Source organism: Corella eumyota, chromosome 3, assembly GCF_963082875.1.
Source record: "Corella eumyota chromosome 3, kaCorEumy4.1, whole genome shotgun sequence".
In the NCBI taxonomy this organism is placed as follows: Eukaryota; Metazoa; Chordata; class Ascidiacea; order Phlebobranchia; family Corellidae; genus Corella; species Corella eumyota.
In genome coordinates, this window is record NC_137492.1 from 4,682,841 (window position 1) to 4,701,269 (window position 18,429).

Here is an 18,429-nt window from a genome sequence, read left to right on the forward strand (position 1 = left end):
TATAAGATATTATAAAGTAAAAAATGAAAAAAAGAAACAGCTGAAATAGTAAAATAAAATTTAAAAACATTATTTAAGAATTTTTTTTCCAATTTCCAAATCTGTAAAATGATAAATGAATATATATACCAAAATCAATAAGTTATTTTGCCTTTCCAAATTTAAAAACATTACATTAGTGATTTAACTAATAGATCTAATTTAGTTTTATTTATTTACTGATCAGGAATAACTAGTTCATTGTCTTCCCTACAGGCTGCATTTTAACTGTTATAATATGATTGTAAGTAAAATGTGCACATGCAAATTTACCAATTCATAAATTGTATTTTTTTTACTATGAAAGCCTGTAAATTGGACAGTAAACATACATAAATATTGTTTGCTTAGTTCAAATAAATAAAAATTGCTTAACTAGACTTTATTCCACATTGATTAACAGTTTATTAAAACAGGACATTTTGGTGAAAAGTTTTTGTATGTTTTTTAAGACTAAAAATTTGCCTGAACCGCATCAAGCATTCTTCACATTGGTAGGGCTTTTCGCCAGTATGTATCAATGTGTGATTACTCAAATGATGTTTTCTTTTAAACCCTAAGTTACAAACGTTACATTTAAACGGCCTTTCCCCAGTATGAATCTTCATATGACGTTTCATGCTAGTATTGGGATGTAATAATTTTAAACAATATGGACAGACGTTTGGTTCATTTGTCTTGATAGATTTTGATTTTTTACCTGTTGTCTTGAAATGCGTTTTGTTGTTTAATATTTTCTTCTTGTTCTGTTCAGGTAAACTATATGTTTTTATTATACAAGGTAACTTTTGTTCTTCTTCAAAATGGTTTTCCATTATTTTTTGACTTGCTTTAATGGTAAAATTATCGAATTGTTTCGTTTCGCTACTAGAAGCTGCTAAATTATTTTCTTCCAAAATTTTGGAGTTGTTTTCAGTTTGAACGGTTTCCAAATTTATTTCATTTAAACTAGGCAAAAATTCATTTGTGTTAAAACTGTTTTCATTCACTCTCTGGCCATTTTGATTTGTAAGTTGTTCTTTTAGGCTGCTTATCTCTTGTTTGAGGTCTTTTCGTATGCCTTTGATTTCATCCAATATTAAAAGTGTAATCATTTTTAATGATACTGAATCTTCGTTATTCATTTTGGATTAAATTTGATTTAAACTTTTAAAAATTTTAAGTTAAATTAATAGTAAAATTAATATTAGGTTAGTCCTAAATCAATTTTTTTATCAATTAAATGTCTAAAAAAATAAAAAAAAAGCATGCCATACCTTAATAAAGTTTAAAATTAATATCAATAAAGGAGCCTTATTAAGAATTTCATTAAAAACATAGGTAATAATATTTAAAATAACGTGCAGCAAATATTAATTGCCATAACTATCTTGTGAAGTACTTTTAAAATATTTTAAAACATCTCAATAACATTTTTGAGATAAAAATAATATTGTCGTCCTAGCGAATTACTAAAAGTGAAATGTGTTAGGTATTATTTTTGCGGTCGTGTATTCGCCCATGATTTTTTAAACCGTCCTTTCTGCTAAAGGAAACGCTGCAAATTTCGCATTTAAATGGTTTTTCACCGGTATGAGTACGTATGTGTCTTTCTAAGATAAAATTTTTGGCAAAAAGTTTGGCGCAATACGGGCATTGTTTGTTTTTCGTTTGCCCACATGTTATACTGTCCGAGTTTGAGGCAATTTGCTTTTCGCCAGTTTTTCTTCCGTACAAGTGCATCTTTGAGCTTGGAAAAATACTCGGGCGATTTCGGGTGCGAAAATTTTCTTCCATTTTTACAACAACAACGTCAACTTGGGAGTCCTTTGATATTTCAGAAGAACTTTTTTCAGAAATTTTGGCTAAATTTACAGAAGAAATATCAACTGACTTGGCCGAGTCATTTAACTCTTGTTCTAAATTGATATCATGATTTTCAAACCGGTCCATTTCGTCATTTTCGTCAAAAATAGGATTTTTTTCTTGGCAAAATTTCATAAAGTCGTAGAATTGGTATCTGAGAGATTCCAACTCGGTTTTAATTTCCGATTTAAAAGACTGAATTTCCTCTTTCATGTCTTTTCGCATTCCTTTGATTTCCTCCAGGATTAATATCCCAATCATTTCGGGAGAAATTTTGTCATCCATTTAAAAAAATTATTACAAAAATTTTTTAAATAAATCTAAAATAAAACGGATGATTTGTTTAAACTGGTTGACAATAACAAAGCAATTAAATCCAGATACGTGAAAACGAACTCTATAAACATTAAAACCAATATACATGACAAACACCTATATATAAAAATTGGTTAAAAAGAACACAGTAGAGTAAACATTCAGAATTTTGAACTGGACTCCATTTTTACCATTTAAAATATTGACATTTACTTTAAAAATTGCGGGGTGTAAGTGTTTACTAAATAATCATAAACCAACAAATATGTTTTAACAGATAACCTTATTAATTTCTTTTAAAACACCAAAGTTTTAATTCTGCATCCAATTGCGCAGCATAAAATTTAAAAAAAAGAAAAAGCAAAAAATGTAAAAAATTTCCTCCTTCATAAACAAGGCTTATAAACTCCTGTTATACTTTTTTAGGTTGAAGGTATAGTTGTTGTAATTTTCCTTTTTCTTGTTTTTTTAAGTCACTTTAGACGGTTTTCCAATATTGGTTATCCAGTTTTAAGGTGACCTTATTTAAACCTTGTTTTCTACCAACACTTAAGAATACATACTTCAACTTTAAACAACACTCAAAATGATTCGGAAAGCACAGATCAGTGTTTGTGTGCATTGGTAACATGAACTTTTAGGCTTTTTTGGTATCTGTACATATTGGGACAATGTTGACATTTGTAAGGTTTGTCCCCTGTATGAATTAGTTTGTGAGACTTAAGGTGTTCTTTTCTCGTGAAACAGTTGTCGCAGGTTTCACATTTGAAAGGTTTCTCGCCAGTGTGAGTGCGTACATGTCGAATTAGGGCCGACTTTTTAGGTATATATTTCTTGCAGTGCGGACAGTGCTTTTCGGCATACACTGTGGGATCCATAAGAGCTTTAAAACCTGACTTGCGGTCAACGAGATGGTATTCTTTATATAGTCGACTTAGGTACTCCTTGCTATGCAGACGATTTGACTTTCGCTCAGGCTTAAAACCAGGTGATCCTCCATCAACTTTTACTACAACAACGTCGATTGGCGACGGTCGCTTTTGTTCGAACATTTCGATGCCGTTTGAATTGATTTCATTTTGGCTGTCGTTTAAATTTAGATTGTGGTCGGACGTTGTTGCCTCTAGATCATACGATGCAATCTCTTTTGACAGTGATTCGGAGGAGTACGATTCATTTTTCTTTAAACCGACAATCTCTTCAATTAGAGATTCCTCAAAAATTTGATTCGCACTTTCGGTCGGTTGTGAAAAACTTTGACTGAACCTCATGTGGTCGTAAAACTGCAGGCGTAGAGATTTAAGCTCCATTTTGATCTCTGATTTGAACGATTGAAGCTCTTCTTTCATGTCTTTTCGCATTCCTTTTATTTCTTCGAGAATTAAAACGCCGATCATCTCTGGTGAAATTTTATCATCCATAATTTCAAATTTTTAAATTAAATAAGTTTAGTCACAAAATACTTAAGTTAATTTAACCTGGAAACACCTAAAACACAATAAACTTAGTTTAAGACAGAGAAAAAAATTCCAGTTTTACAAATGCATTCTCACATAACAAAATAGACATTAAAAACGTTTTTAATATTTAAACAGATAAAATATTAAAAAAACAAATTTCATACAACATAATAATATATTTTTAATCAACTACTTTTGTCAAATAAAATTTGGTTCAATTTTTGAATTTCAATGTCTTCATTAACAGTATTTTCATTGGTTTTGTCATCATTTATACTAATATTAGGGGAAGAATTGTTTTGAGGTATTGTCTTATCACTTCTGTTACCAACTTTACTTTTAGTATTAACTAAAGCTGGATCAATTTTATGTTTTGTGACAATATGTTTGTTCAATATGCTGTTTCTCGAGTACGATAACGAACAAATATTACATTTAAACGGTTTTTCTCCTGTATGAGATTGAATGTGTCTGGTGTAACTTGAATTTTGCAAAACGAATTTTTTGCAGTAGGGACAAATTCTGCCTCTCGATTTTTTCCATCTCGATTTCATCGTAATTATTTTAGGTTTCGAATTCTTGCCATCTACGTCTTTAGATATTTTTTTAGCGTTCGATTTATTTTGGGATTGTGTTTCGGTTTTTTGAATTTCAGGTTTAGTTGAGTTTGTAATATTTGTCTTTACAGGCAACTTTTTTTGAATGTTTTTTTTAATATCATTTATAACATCATCTGACAACTCTATCGAGAAATTGGATGTTTGGTTGGCACTTTGTGTAAATGTCTCATCTTGTTGCGATTCTATAATATCGTCGATTAAAGTATCTTCATAATGTCTTTCAAATGACTCTTTAGCTTGTGTGAAATTTTGGTTGAATCTCATGTAATCATAAAACTGTAAACGCAGAGCTTTTAATTCAGTTTTAATTTCCGATTTGAAAGCATAAATTTCTTCCTTCATGTCTTTTCGCATTCCTTTGATTTCCTCAAGAATTAATACGCCAATCATCTCTGGTGAAATGTCATCCATTTTCATTAAATTTGCTTGGTTTTACGAAAAAATTACAATAAAATTACGTAAAATTTTACTTCCTCAACTGCCAAAACAAATTAAGTATACGTTATATTGTTACTAAAGTAAATCAACAATTGAAAGTAAATAATATTTAACATTAAGCTAAAAGTGTTATACTTTAAACAACAGTTTTTAATCCATAGCTATTTTATGGAATGATAAAACATCATAACTAAAATGCCATTTTAAGGAACAACTAAATCATAATAATACATCAAATGCACAAGGTTCGTTATTTATGTGGCTTATCAGATGTATCTTGATCCTGTTTTGTTGTTGAAGAGTTTCTCAATAACTTAACATTTTAGTTAATTGACCATTTTGTCGTGACTCTCTTGGACATGGCTAAAAACTGATTTAATTTAGAGCTTCCTTAAACACTTCATCTGCAGTGCTGCACTCTTTAATTTTATGCTAGATTTCAGGTAAATGTCCAACTGCTGGTGCTGATGTAGTAGTTTAACTCCATTTGATATTTTGAAGCACTTTTTTCGTACAATGTAGCATCATTAATTTCCAAGAATAAACAAAAAACTTTTACCTTTTTCAGTAAAATTGTATCACTACAACTTATAATTACTTAAAAAAAAAATTTTAAAAAGTTTTTTAAAAATGTTAAAACAATGCAATACAAAAATAGCTGTAGTAACTAAAAACTCAAATAACAAAAAAAGGAAAAAAAAAGTTTTTTTAAAGTTTGTTGCCTGCCAATGTCTTTTTAATTTTGAAGTAAAATGTCTCCATTTATTGTACTTTCTTGAGATGTGATGCCATCTATCTTATTATCAGAAGAAGATTTGTCCTCATTCAGTGTAATACTACTACTGACAACAACTTTAATTTTAGAATTAACCGAAGCTGGATCAACTTTATGTATTGTTTTAATATGTCGTTTAAGTACGCTTTTTCTTGAGTAAAAAGATGAACAAATATTACATTTGAATGGTTTTTCCCCAGTATGTGTGCGAATGTGTCTGTCATAACCCAAACTTTGCAAAATAAATTTTTTGCAGTAGGGACAGAATCTGCCTCTGTTTTTTTGTAGTGTAATTAATTTGGGTTTAAAGTTTTTTTTAACACAGTCCTCGTAAAGTTTACTTAAAGTGCCTTGAATCTGTGGAGATTTTTTAGCTCTTGCAGTTTCCGATTTAAGTGAGTTTGTTGCATTTGTTGAAATATTAACATTTTTTGGTTGAATGTTGCCCTCCTCGTTGGCTAGAAAATCATCTGGCAACTCTGTCGAAAAATGTTGTGAACTGTCGTTAATTTTTGTAGATGTCTCATCTTGTTGAGATTCTAAAACGTCATCTATTAAATTATCTTCATAACTTCTTTCATATGTCTCCTTAGCTTGCGTGAAATTCTGGTTAAATCTCATGTAATCATAAAACTGTAAACGCAGGGCTTTTAGCTCAGTTTTAATTTCCGATTTAAAAGCATAAATTTCTTCTTTCATGTCTTTTCTCATTCCTTTAATTTCCTCAAGAATAAGAACCCCAATCATCTCCGGTGCGATGTTTTCATCCATTTTTTAGATAAAGTTAAAATTTAATTAAATTAAAACAAGCCTAGTCAGTGGAATACCTATAAAAAAAACAAATTTCAAGTTAAAAAAACACAAATAAAAATAAGTCTGGGAATACAAACCCTACAACTAAAATTTTAATTAAAAAAAAAGTATTGTGTCTTTAAACACATAAATAACTAAAATTAATATGGTAAGTTGTAAATAAAATTTATTTACAAAAAGTTTTAGGAAATATTATGATAAAACACATGCAAAAATACCACTGTTAAAATTTCTTTAAAAATAAATTTCTAGAACTGCATATAAATGTTTATTTTCTTGTTAAATACAGTGTTTTTTGTCAGGAGGAATTGTTTTCCTTTGAATTACTACAACTGACAACATTTTCGGAACTAACTAGAGTTGGATCATTTTCATGTTTTGCGACCATATGTTCTTTAAGTCCGCTTTTTCTTGAATAACTTGAGCCACAAATTTTACATTTGAATGGTTTTTCGCCGGTATGCGTACGAATGTGTCTTGCGTAATTGGAATTTTGTGAAATAAATTTTTTGCAGCACGGACAGATTCTGCCCCTTATCTTTTTCATGGTAATTATTTCAGACTTTAACTCCTCTTTAGTTAAGTTATTATAAATTTTTTTCATACCTGCCCCTTTTCGGCGTGGATTCCTAGCATTTGGAGTTGCTTGTTTAGTTAGGTTTGTAGCAATTGTTTTAAGAGGCGATATTCTGGATTGAATGTTATCGTCCTCTATAGGTAAAAAATCATCTGACAACTCTATTGAAACATTGGGTGCCATGTTGGAATTATTTGTAGATATATCATCTTGTTGCGATTCCAAAATATCGTCAATTAAGTTATCTTCATAATGCCTCTCGTATGAGTCCTTAGCTTGCGTAAAATTTTGGCTAAACCTCATGTAATCATAAAACTGTAAACGCAGGGCTTTTAGTTCAGTTTTAATTTCCGATTTGAAAGCATAAATTTCTTCTTTCATGTCTTTTCGCATTCCCTTGATTTCCTCCAGGATTAGAACCCCGATCATCTCTGGTGAAATGTTTTCAGTGCTCATGAAATTGCTTTGATTTCAAGATATTAAAAAAAATTTCAACTTAATTAATGTGATTGATCTATCTAAATATAACAACATTATGTTATAAAGCAACATTGTAGAAAACTAAATGATAAAATAACTTAAATATTTAATTTTTTTACGTCGAGGTATGGTAAAAATAATTCTTGATACTATGTTATAAAACAAAAAAGCATAATTTCACATTGAATTTAACTTCTAACAGTTTTAATAAAATTTATCATTAACAACATATAAATATTTACGATTCAACGAATTCAAAATTGGCCTAGTTAACGGGGTAACAAAAAAAAAAATTATAATTATAAAAAAAAATGTAAATAAATCCAGTGTTGCAAAATATAATTAAAAAATTTTAACAAAACTTTACTTATCATGCATCAAACACGACAAAAACTAAAATTACATTCAGATAAAAATTCATGAATAAAAAACAAAAACATATATAATAAAAAAGCAACTTAAAAATATAAAGATATTTTTAAAAAAGTTTTAAAAAAAAATAATATAAATGCACAAACAAAAGTTGACCGAAATTTTTGCCAAAGAGAATAAAATAATCCTTCACAAATAAAGCAAAAAAATTGAAATTTAGTTCAAGCAAGTATTACAAATTGCCCATGAATATTCCCTCAATTTTGAATTTGAATTTTTTTATTAACTGCATTTTTATTAGTGATGTGTTCATCATTAATATTTTTAGCAGAAGAACTGTTTTTATTTAATGTGTTATCACTACTAACAACAACTTTAATTTTTGAGTTTACTTGAGCAGGATCAATTTTATGTACCGATTTGATATGTCGTTTTAGTACGCTTTCTCTCGAGTAATTCGAAAAACAAATTTTACATTTGAACGGTTTTTCTCCGGTATGAGAACGAAGGTGTCTTATATATATCGAGTTGTGTAAAATAAATTTCCGGCAGTAAGGACAAGTTCTGCCCTTCATTTTTTGTGCTGGAGTAATTATTTTGGGTTTCAAGTCTTTGGAAATTCTTCTCACACTGGCTCGGTTTTGTGGCAGTCTTTTTACAATCCGTGTTTCAGGTGTTATTGAGTTTGTGGCAATTGTCTTAAGAGGCAACTTTTGAGGTTGACGGTAGTCCTCTTCATAAGCTGTAAAATCATCTGGTAACTCTATCGAAAATTGTGGTGTTTGGTCAGTAATTTTTGCAGATGTTTCATCTTGTTGCGACTCTAAAACGTCATCTATTAAATTATCTTCGTAACTTCTCTGAAATGGGTCCTTAGCTTGCGTGAAATTCTGGTTGAATCGCATGTAATCATAAAACTGTAAACGCAGGGCTTTCAGTTCAGTTTTAATTTCCGATTTGAAAGCATAAATTTCTTCTTTCATGTCTTTTCTCATTGCTTTGATTTCCTCGAGAATTAAAACCCCGATCATCTCTGGTGAAATGTTTTCAGTGTTCATTGGATTTGTATGTAGGATAAAGATTTAGTAAAATTTTACTAACCTAAATGTCCTATTAAAACAAAACATCCTTTTTTAAACATTACAACTGATAAAGGCAATTACTAGCTATTATTTAAAAAAGAAAATCATTATAACTGTTTGTACACAAGCTGGTAAACATAACAACAAGATGGTAAACATAACAGCTGAAATTAAAAAAATTTTTATCAGATTTTTTAAAGTCAATGTGTCATGCAAGTGTTTTACAAAATAAAGCTAATGTAATTGTTTCAAAAATAACTACACCTTGTAACCATAGAGCAATAAAGTCTTGTTTATTTCGCTCTGTGCGTCACTAAATGTTTAGTAAGATTGCCCTTCTGGTAGAAAGATTTGTCGCATATTGAGCAAGTGAAAGGTTTAATTCCAGTATGTGTTAACATGTGGGTCTTCAAATTAAACTGAAGGGTAAACTTCTTGTTACAGACTTCGCATTCGTGGGGTTTGTTATTCGTGTGACTGATAAGATGTCTCTTCAGTCTGTTTTGTTGCGTGAAGAGTTTCTCGCAGACGTAACACTTTAAAAGATTGGTGCTCTTGTCTCGTTTGGACATTGCCAACAGCTGATCGGCAACTGGAGCCTTTTTTGCCGCCAGTTGGCTTAATTTTGAGGGGTTTAACAATGGCACGTCTTTTTTTTTAAAATCAATATTATCTCCAATATTAATATCTCCATCTCCTTCATGACCTACCTTTGGTAAGGCAGTTTTAGGTCTTATAATACTGTTCATGTGTTTGGATGTGACATGGGCCCTAAGTTGATCTTTTCTTTTAAAGCATTTAGCACACATCGCACAGCGAAATGGTTTCTCGCCTGTGTGTATGCGAACGTGGCTTGCCAAAATTGATCTGCTTGAAAAGTATTTTGAGCAGTAGGAACAGAAATTTGAAGCTATCTTATTTTCAGTAAGCTCACTCGATAAGTCGTCCTCATTATAATGTAACTTTTCATGTGCTTCCAATTCAGCTTTTTCGTTAAATCCAATATGACAAATATCACAATGAAAATTGGCTTCTTCGTCTAGTTTTACAACTACGACATCAACAGGTACATTGTCTGATGATAACAGGTTATTTTGGAAAATTGAATCACCGCTATTTTTATTTTCGCCTTCTACATTAAAACGTTGATAACTATCAGACTCAGAAAAATGTGAATCGGAATTATCCAACATATTCTTGTGCAGTTCTCCCTTAAAGTCGTAAACTTCATCATCGAAATATTCCGTAATTTCTTTTTCTTCTGTTTCAGTTTGGCTCACTTGAAAATATTCCTGAAATTGAGATTGCAGAGTTTTTAATTCTAATTTCACTTCAGATTTGAAAGCCTGAATTTCCCGTTTCATGTCTTCCCTCATCCCTTTAATTTCTTCCAAAATTAGAACGCCGATCATTTCGGTTTGTATGTTTTGTTCCATTATTTAATAATAGTTATTTATTCAAGTTGCTTAAACAAATACCTAAACACCTAAGAATAGAAATGCAACAGGTAAATTAAGATTATTCAACAGGTAAAATTAAGATTATTCTAAAAAATATAATTTTATTAACTAAACACAAAAAAAAATAACCAAACTTTTAAAAAACAAATGTATAAAGTATTAAAAAGACTAAAAAATAAATGTGTTTGTATTTCAGTCCATGGCCCAAAAATATAACAAGATGTTGGTAATGTATTTGCTACTTTATGTGTGTTGCCGAATGCATTGCCTAGTTAGCTTTGCGATAAAATGACTTTTCACAGACTGTGCACTTGAATGACCTCTGGTTTTTAGATGGAACTTTAAGGTGAAGAGGCAATTAAATGCTGTATAACAAATGTGACAAACAAAAGGTCAATTTTCGTCTGCATTGTATGTTGTTAAATGTCGTTTGAGGTGCAACTCAGAACAAATAATCTTTGACAAATCAGAAACTCAAGAATTCTGACTGTTAGTTTTTTTATTTGCAGTGATTGAATTCTGGACTAGTTTTAGAAATTTAATTTCTTTCTAAACTTCTGATTTAAAAAAATTCATTTTCGTGAAGAACACAATTGTTAAGGTATTGCATGTTTACACTGAGTTTGCGCTGGTTAATTGCAATCTGCAAGGTTGTTGCTCACATACATTTAGATCAGAGCTGCTTTGGTTAGTTTGTTCGATATTTTCTTTATCTACAATTGGGGTAATCCCTTTTAAGATTACTGTAACCTCTATGTTTATCTGCTGCTTCCTTTTTTATTGGTGCTCCACTTGTACACGAGTTAAATTTTTAAAGTGGACATTTCTTCTTTAATTTTCTGTTGCATTTAATTCTTCCAAGACTGCATTTAATTCTTCCAAGTCCAATCATTTCTTGATTTCAACTCCCTGCCATTGACAACATACAGCCTCAACAGTTCAAAATTTAATCAATTTTTAAAATAAACCTGGAATATAATGTTTGTTAGTTTAACTTTGATAATACCTTAAACCTAATGTTAACAGTCGTGATATGTGAGCTAAGGTTTACATATATTAAACACAAATATGTACAAAAATGAAAAAAAAATTCTACATACAAAAAAAGTTTTTAAATTTAAATTCATATAGTAACCGTGCAAAAAATAATACATGTCAAATACAACAGGCCTAAATTGCACAAATTATTAGCATTATTGATGTTGTTATATAGTCACAGAAAAGGGAAAAGTATTAAATATATATAAATAAACTAAAAGTTACCATGATTGTATAGAAAAAATAAATAAAATGGATAAGTTAAACAGTGTACATACTGCAAGCATTTCATAATTTGGCAAGAGTAATTTGGTTAACAGAATATACAAAAAAAAGTTGATTTATAATGATTAGAGGTAACATAATTGTGTACGGTATTGTTTGTAAAAAAAAAAATTCGTAGCTAAAAAATTTCAAAAATAAGTTTAACATTCTTTATTAGTCTATAGCATAAAGTTAATCTAAATTTTTATACTCTTTAGTTTGGTCACTACAGGTAGCAATAGTTATAATAGAACTACACCAAAAATGCACAGTTTTATTTCAGTTTGTGGCAACATTTTTAGCATTTTAATTAAACGGAACACACAAGTTACTAATAATGCAATTAACTGATTACCAGACAATGAGGTGTTATTAAATTTAATGAACTTATTTTAAATAAATTTTAAAAATTAATCTTGTCGATAAAAAGCTTTTTTTACCCCTTGTTGCTGGTATCGTAGGTGTGTGTAAGCAAATGGGTTTTAAGTTGGGTTTTCCCAGTAAAAGTTTTCCCACACAGATGGCATGCATGGGTAATAATGTTGGTGTGCGTCTTCGAATGTTTATTTATCAACACTTGGCTAGAAAAGGATTGATCACATACTGAACATTTCAAATTACTTCGTGTTTGTGGCTTCGAAATTGGACGTTTTATCATTTTTGGAGGCTCCAATTTGCTCAGTTTGGTAACCCCGGTTTGTTTTTTGAGCCTGCTATGAGTAACTGGCTTTGGTAAGGTGCGCAGAGAGAGGGTTGATGTAGTTGCTGAGGTAGTTGGATCAGTTCTTGTGTTTGCTTCAACAGGTTTGACTTGCGACAGTGATCTTTTAAATTCGTTTTCATTTTCCGACTCACTTGAACATTTTCGTTTTGGCAATTCGGAATAGGTTTTACGTTGCAGATTGTGCTGAATTTTTCGAAGTCGCGAAGTCAACTTTAATGCATCGTCAGAGCTTGGTAAACTTGTCTCTTCTTCAGATGTTAACTCACATAAGCTCTGGGCAGACTCAGATGAAAAGATTGAACCTGAATCTAAATTTGGTAACATTTCTTTGTTGTCTAGCATTAATATATTTTCAGCAGTGTTTGCATTGGTATTTTGAGAATCTAAGGCATTTTGGTTTTGTTTAACTTGACTGTTGTAATTCTTGGAAGTGTTATCTCGACATGCTTGAGAGTTACTTTCAGGTTTTATATTTTCCTGGTTTTCCGACAAAATATTTAAACTGGTTTGCGGTCTGACTTCTCCCGATTTAAGTTGCTCTAAAATTTGCATCCTTAAAGTAGAAACTTCCTCCTTCAGATCTCTTCTTAATCCTTTGATTTCCTCCAAGATCAATAACCCGATTTCTGAAACAACTTCCATCGTTTAAAATAAACAAAAATAGTAAAACGAAACTAAATAAATTTGGCTACAATCTAAAAAAAAAATCATATAAAAATTAAGATCCTCCAAAATAGAAGAATGATTAAATGGAAATAAGTTAAAAAATGAGAAAGATAAATTTTAATGTTATGATTTCAGCTTTAGGTTTATTAATTAAATTCTTTTATGCATAACTTTTCTGATTTTTTTTAAGATGTTATGATTTTCGATGCTGATTTTACTCCATGCGATCCATTATTTTTTTTACATGTTACTAATCCAATTTCATCAGATTTAAAATTCACTATGTAATTCCTTTAAAATTTTGGAAAACTACACAATTTTGAGAACATTTTTCTCAACTTTAATTCAAGTTTATGTCATTAAAAAAACCTAAGTCTTGAGGCCTGAAATGAAAAAAATGTTTTTGTTTAATGGTACGATAATCTACTTAATGTCAAACATTAAACAAGAAATTGCTTAAATTTAATTGTACTAAGTATAAAAATAAAAAAAAATGTTTATGTAAAACTAATATACAAATAATATAGGCCTAGTTACTTTTTAAAACAAACTTTTACAGTATAATTAAAAAACTAATTTAAGTTTCTACCAATTGAACTCAATAAAAACATAAACAATATTACACCTCATGTAAAAAAAACCTTACACTAAAAATGTAATAAAAAAAAAAAAAATTTGAAAAATTTTAAATAAAAAAAAGAATTTTTGCCGAAACTCCATTTCAGAAAATTCAATTACAAAAAATAACAGTGAAAACTGAAAAATATAATGTTTTAAAAATTGATTATATATATATAATTAAAAACGAATGTTTGAAATATAAATTACTAAAATATTTATTAAAAATACCAATGATAAACATTAGCATTAACTTACATGTAAATAAAGGTTTTGATCATTTAAATAATCACAATGAGTGTTAAAAGTTTGCAGTTTCATAGATAACATATAACTTAAAGCCACCTCCAATTTATATTAAATTAAATTTCTTAAACTTGATATTACATTAATAATAGCCTACCTATTTTTTCTAGTTAATTTTTTATAAATACTTGAGCAGTGGATTTTCCTAGGAAGAAGAATGTATCTTTTTGTGTTTTTTTAAATTGCCGTGCTCGGTAAACGCTCTCATGCACACATTGCATTTGTATGGCTTCTCACCTGTATGTATTCTTAAGTGAGTCTTCAAGTTCCACTTTAACGAAAATCGCTTATTGCAAATCTGACATTTGAAAGGCCGGCTCCCGCTGTGGCCAATCATGTGACGTTTAAGCCCGTAGACGGTTGAGCAAACCTTTCCACATTCGTGACAAGCGGTATTAGGCTGCTGACCAGTTTCTGAATAAGTTTTAGCATTGTAAGTATGGGATCGAGTTGGAAAAATACTATTCGGGGCAACAGCACAATTCTTTCTCAATTCAGGGGAACTGCTAACAAATGACAATTCCCTTTTAATTACATGTTTAATTGCTGTTGGGTCACTATGCTGCACTGAAAATAAAACTCTGTAATCTGATGATTTATCTTGGTCATTGACTTGGGAATCAGGTAAAATTTCTTTGTTGCTTTCACAATTGTCAAAGTTGTTTATCGATTTTATAAAACTCGATTTTTCTTGACTGTGTTTAGTTTTCCGCATCAGTTTGTTGTAAGGTTGAGTTTTAAATCTTTTTTTCTTCTTCACTTCGGTATTTTTAAGCAGAAGTTGTATTGTTTTGTTATTTTCTTGAGAATCGGATAAATTTTGAATTTCACAAATTTGCAGGTCGTTTTTATCCATTGTAGTGTCATCTACATCAGTATTTAAAACTAAGTTACCCTCTTCTTTATTTTCCTCTTTATCATAAAGAATACTTTGCACAGCGGCAGGATGTGTTAAGTCAGTTGTATTATTATCCAATTCACAATGAAACAATTCTGCTTTATTTTCTAGGTCAAGCGAACTGCACTGCTCTTTTTGGTCTTTATTAGTTTCTTCAATATTTAAATCTTTTTCCAGTGATGCAGGCGAAGTAAATTGATAGCCAATCTGATGTTTTAGAGTCAAAATTTCTTCCCTTAGATCCTTTCTTAATCCTTTTATTTCTTCTAGGATTAGTAATCCAATCATTTCCGGTGTAATATTAATATCCATTGCTAATAAAATTATTTAAATAGCCTATAGCTTTTAAAAGGTAGTTTAAAATGAACCTGAAAAACAAGGAATAATGACATAAAAAACACAATTTAATCTCAACAAATGGGTTCATGTTAACAAGCTAAAGAAACATACGATACACAACACATTTATAATCAAAGTTTTTTGACCCTTTCCCTCTAAGAATAATATTGTTTCTTATTCTAATAATACATCCTCAATAAGCCCGCAATTTAAAAATCTGAATATAAAAAAAAAAACTTTTAAAAATAAAATAAATATCGACAAAGAACTTAATTAACAAGTGAAAACACAAGATTCGCAAACACATAAGTTATACATATATACAAAAATTCATAAACAGTTTTTAATATTCGGAATAAGATATAATACAATTGTTGTGTATCGTATACTTATCAAACATAAATTTAAAAAAATTATCTTTTAATAATTTTATTTTTAGTAACATATGTTATCATTTAATAATTTAGTTATTAATAAAAGGTTCAGTGCTTTTAAGCAAATTACATACATTTCAAAAAAATTAAAACGCCTGGTTATAACAATGTAGACAAAAAAGGAAAAACTTAGTATTTTTTGACAAAGCAGCATGAAAAAACGCAGAACCAATTTCAAAAAAAAATCTTACAAAAAATAAAAATGATATGTCATGGTAACATAAATTATGCAATTTCACAAAAAAAAACAATTTTACACAGACACAAAAAAGTAATGTACAGTTAAATTGTTGGCAAGCAAAAGGTATTATAAAACCCGTAACAAAGACTTTGTAAACTTACAATTTAATTTATAATTTAAATAGATCAAAAATAATGTACTTTTATTCATTAAAGTACGAGTATGCTTTTTCAAGTTAGCACTTTTTCTTTCACAGCAAAAATTTCTGGATGTTTTGTTTTTTTGTGTTTATACAATCCCGATCTCCACAAGTAGGAGCTTTTGCATAGTTCACATTCAAAAAACGTGTGCAGTCCTGCCTTCTTGAAATGTATATAGGGCTCACCAATTTTGTGAATTGTGCTCATGTGTGTTTCGAACAAAATTCGATTCTTAAATGCAACATCGCATTTTGTACAGTTATACTGCCTACCATGGGCCAAAGTTTTATGTCTCATTAGGTTGGCTTCACTGCTAAACGTTTTATAGCAACTAGGGCAGTTATGATCTTGAACTGATGTTGTATGATCTTGTGAATGTTTGACCAAGTCGTCTGGTTTCATAAACATTTTAGGACAAATCGCACATTTGTAAGGGGTCCTCAACAAGTGTTTATGCTCGCTAAAATGAACACTTAAACTTCGTTGCGTTGAAAAGCTGGCATTGCAATGCAGGCACTTAAATGGTGTGGAATCAGAATGAACAGCTATGGTATGACGCCTTAAATTGGAGCGTCTTGATATTATTTTTTTGCAAACTGGACATTCGGCGGGTGATTTTGTGGAAGACTGAGTTGGGTTGTTGGGGTTTTCTTTTTCACGAACAAGTTGGCTAGGTAAGGTTGAAATGCCAAGTTTGCTATCTTTTATCTGTTGATAATCAGCAGAATTAAAAGCATGCTGTTTCTGCATGTGTTGTATAAGGCAGTAGCGCAAAGCAAAGGTGTGCTCGCAAAAAGAGCAAGAAAACTTTTTTTTCACCAGTGGTTTTTTTGATTTCAACCCAGCTAAATTTGGGGCAAGTGGTTTTTTATTTTGGCTGGTAATGGAATGAACATTTTTTAAATGATGATACATGTTACATTTCATTGTAAATAATTTTCTGCAAATGTAGCACTGAAATTTACCTTTAGACTTTAATTTTCCACCTTTTGACACCATTTTTGCCACCGATGGATTTAGTTTATGCACTGCTTTTATGTGCCTATTTAAGCTTGCTACTTGAAAGTAGTTTTTGTCACATTTTGGACATTTTTTGTTCTTTCCCACTTTTTTAGCATTAAGCGACCCTTTAAAAACTCCTTTTAACGGCTTAATAGTTACGTTATGAACCTTTCGTGAGTGTTTTTTTAAGCTTAAAGCTGAGTTAAAAGACTTCTGGCAGCTTGTACAAGGAAAGGGTTTTGGGTCAGCATGAGTAAGAGAATGTTTCGCTAGCTGAAAACTTGTTAAAAATTGTTTACCACACAACTGACATATAAATCTTGGTAAGGTCACATGGGATTTTAAATGCTTTTTAAAAAGTTTAACATTAATCAATGCATGACAAATCGAGTATTTGTTTTTTTTTGTGGTGCAGGGTTGATGTTTAGAATCATTTTGTTCACAGAAAAAAATGTCTTCTTTCTCCTGTTTTATAACAACTTGTGGAATACTAACCAAAGGCCTCAAGCAATTACTGTCGAGTTCAGAGTACTCTAAAGCACCAAGTGAACTGTTCATTTCCATATTACTATGATTTAAAATTTCATTAAAATTTTCTTTATCTTCGCTTGTATTTGGCCAGGGAAATACACTATTGTTATCCATTAAGCTATCACTAGGTTCTTGCTTGATTGAAATACTTTTAAAGTCTGTTGTCTGTAGAGTGTTGTACTGCTGACTATCAGGATCAACTGAAAAAAGGTCAGAAACGACGACTGTATCCAATAATGATTGTTCATTTGTGTTAGGACCACTGTCAATATCATGATTTGAAACTAAAGTTAAGTTGAGGTCATTTGAGATAGAGTCTTTTTCAAAAGCTCCAACTAAATCTGTACTTTGAAAGGTTGCGGGGGAAATGCTGGCATCATGTTCATTACTTACATCCACATTGTTACACTCCAAAATTAAAGCCAAGCTGTCCACTTTTGTAATACTAAATTCTTGTGTACTATCGGCATTAGAATTAAAATCTTCATTTTGAGGTATTTCATCAGAATTTTTTTCCGTGCATAGTTTTTTCAATTGAAGCCTTAAATGCAAAGCATCTTCTTTTAAATCTTGTCGCAATCCTTTTATTTCTTGTAAAATTAGATATGCTATTCCAGTATTTTCCATATTTTTTAACTACAGATATTTTAAAAAAAACATTAAACAAAGAATAATGGTCAATGGTCAGACTGTCATGTCTGACTGTCTGACCGTAAAAAAGTTATACTTGTTATATTTTCTTGAATTACAAAATAAACAACTTATTAAAAAGTGTTAGCGTTCGGTTTAATAAAATTCATAAAACTCAAACCCTTTAACCAGCTTAAATAGGTTGTGTCACAAATCGATCATAACCCTATTTTATACACAACTGTCGATTGTCGTCTGTCGACTTTGTTAAGCTCATGTATACCTCGATCACAATCTGACAACCCCAACAGGTCAACGGTAA

The 18,429-nt window shown here is 30.2% G+C and overlaps 4 protein-coding genes across 4 annotated transcripts; all 4 read right to left on the reverse strand.

Moving 5' to 3' along the window:
• Window positions 1–43: 43 nt before the first annotated feature.
• On the reverse strand, window positions 44–15,154 carry LOC145745184 (uncharacterized). The gene is made up of 8 exons (XM_082563189.1): window positions 14,052–15,154; window positions 12,062–12,949; window positions 9,115–9,672; window positions 5,624–6,265; window positions 3,853–4,128; window positions 2,820–3,631; window positions 1,557–2,169; window positions 44–664 (listed from the first exon to the last, which is right to left on the reverse strand). Exons 1-8 carry the CDS (start codon window positions 15,100–15,102, stop codon window positions 447–449), a joined length of 5,058 nt encoding a protein of 1,685 aa, XP_082419315.1. The 5' UTR covers window positions 15,103–15,154; the 3' UTR covers window positions 44–446.
• On the reverse strand, window positions 6,320–7,395 carry LOC145745477 (uncharacterized). The gene has a single exon (XM_082563566.1). The coding sequence runs from the start codon at window positions 7,336–7,338 to the stop codon at window positions 6,604–6,606; it is 735 nt and encodes a 244-aa protein (XP_082419692.1). The 5' UTR covers window positions 7,339–7,395; the 3' UTR covers window positions 6,320–6,603.
• LOC145745475 (uncharacterized) lies at window positions 7,644–9,108 on the reverse strand. Its single transcript, XM_082563564.1, has one exon. The coding sequence runs from the start codon at window positions 8,790–8,792 to the stop codon at window positions 7,992–7,994; it is 801 nt and encodes a 266-aa protein (XP_082419690.1). The 5' UTR covers window positions 8,793–9,108; the 3' UTR covers window positions 7,644–7,991.
• Window positions 15,155–15,598: 444 nt separating the features above from the next.
• Window positions 15,599–18,401, reverse strand: LOC145745423 (uncharacterized). The gene has a single exon (XM_082563498.1). It carries the CDS (start codon window positions 18,102–18,104, stop codon window positions 15,975–15,977), a length of 2,130 nt encoding a protein of 709 aa, XP_082419624.1. The 5' UTR covers window positions 18,105–18,401; the 3' UTR covers window positions 15,599–15,974.
• Window positions 18,402–18,429: the final 28 nt, after the last annotated feature.

Excerpts from the sequence above, each read along its gene's own strand:
- LOC145745184 (XM_082563189.1), bottom strand. The coding sequence starts at position 15,102 with ATGGATATTAATATTACACCGGAAATGATTGGATTACTAATCCTAGAA. Across the intron at positions 9,673-12,061 it reads TACTGGGAAAACCCAACTTA|CAAGCCACGTTCGCATACAC; the intron begins AAACCCATTTGC and ends GATCAATTTTGG. Across the intron at positions 665-1,556 it reads CGTTTCCTTTAGCAGAAAGG|CTAGCATGAAACGTCATATG; the intron begins ACGGTTTAAAAA and ends TACATCCCAATA.
- LOC145745475 (XM_082563564.1), bottom strand. The coding sequence starts at position 8,792 with ATGAACACTGAAAACATTTCACCAGAGATGATCGGGGTTTTAATTCTC.
- LOC145745423 (XM_082563498.1), bottom strand. The coding sequence starts at position 18,104 with ATGGAAAATACTGGAATAGCATATCTAATTTTACAAGAAATAAAAGGA.
- LOC145745477 (XM_082563566.1), bottom strand. The coding sequence starts at position 7,338 with ATGAGCACTGAAAACATTTCACCAGAGATGATCGGGGTTCTAATCCTG.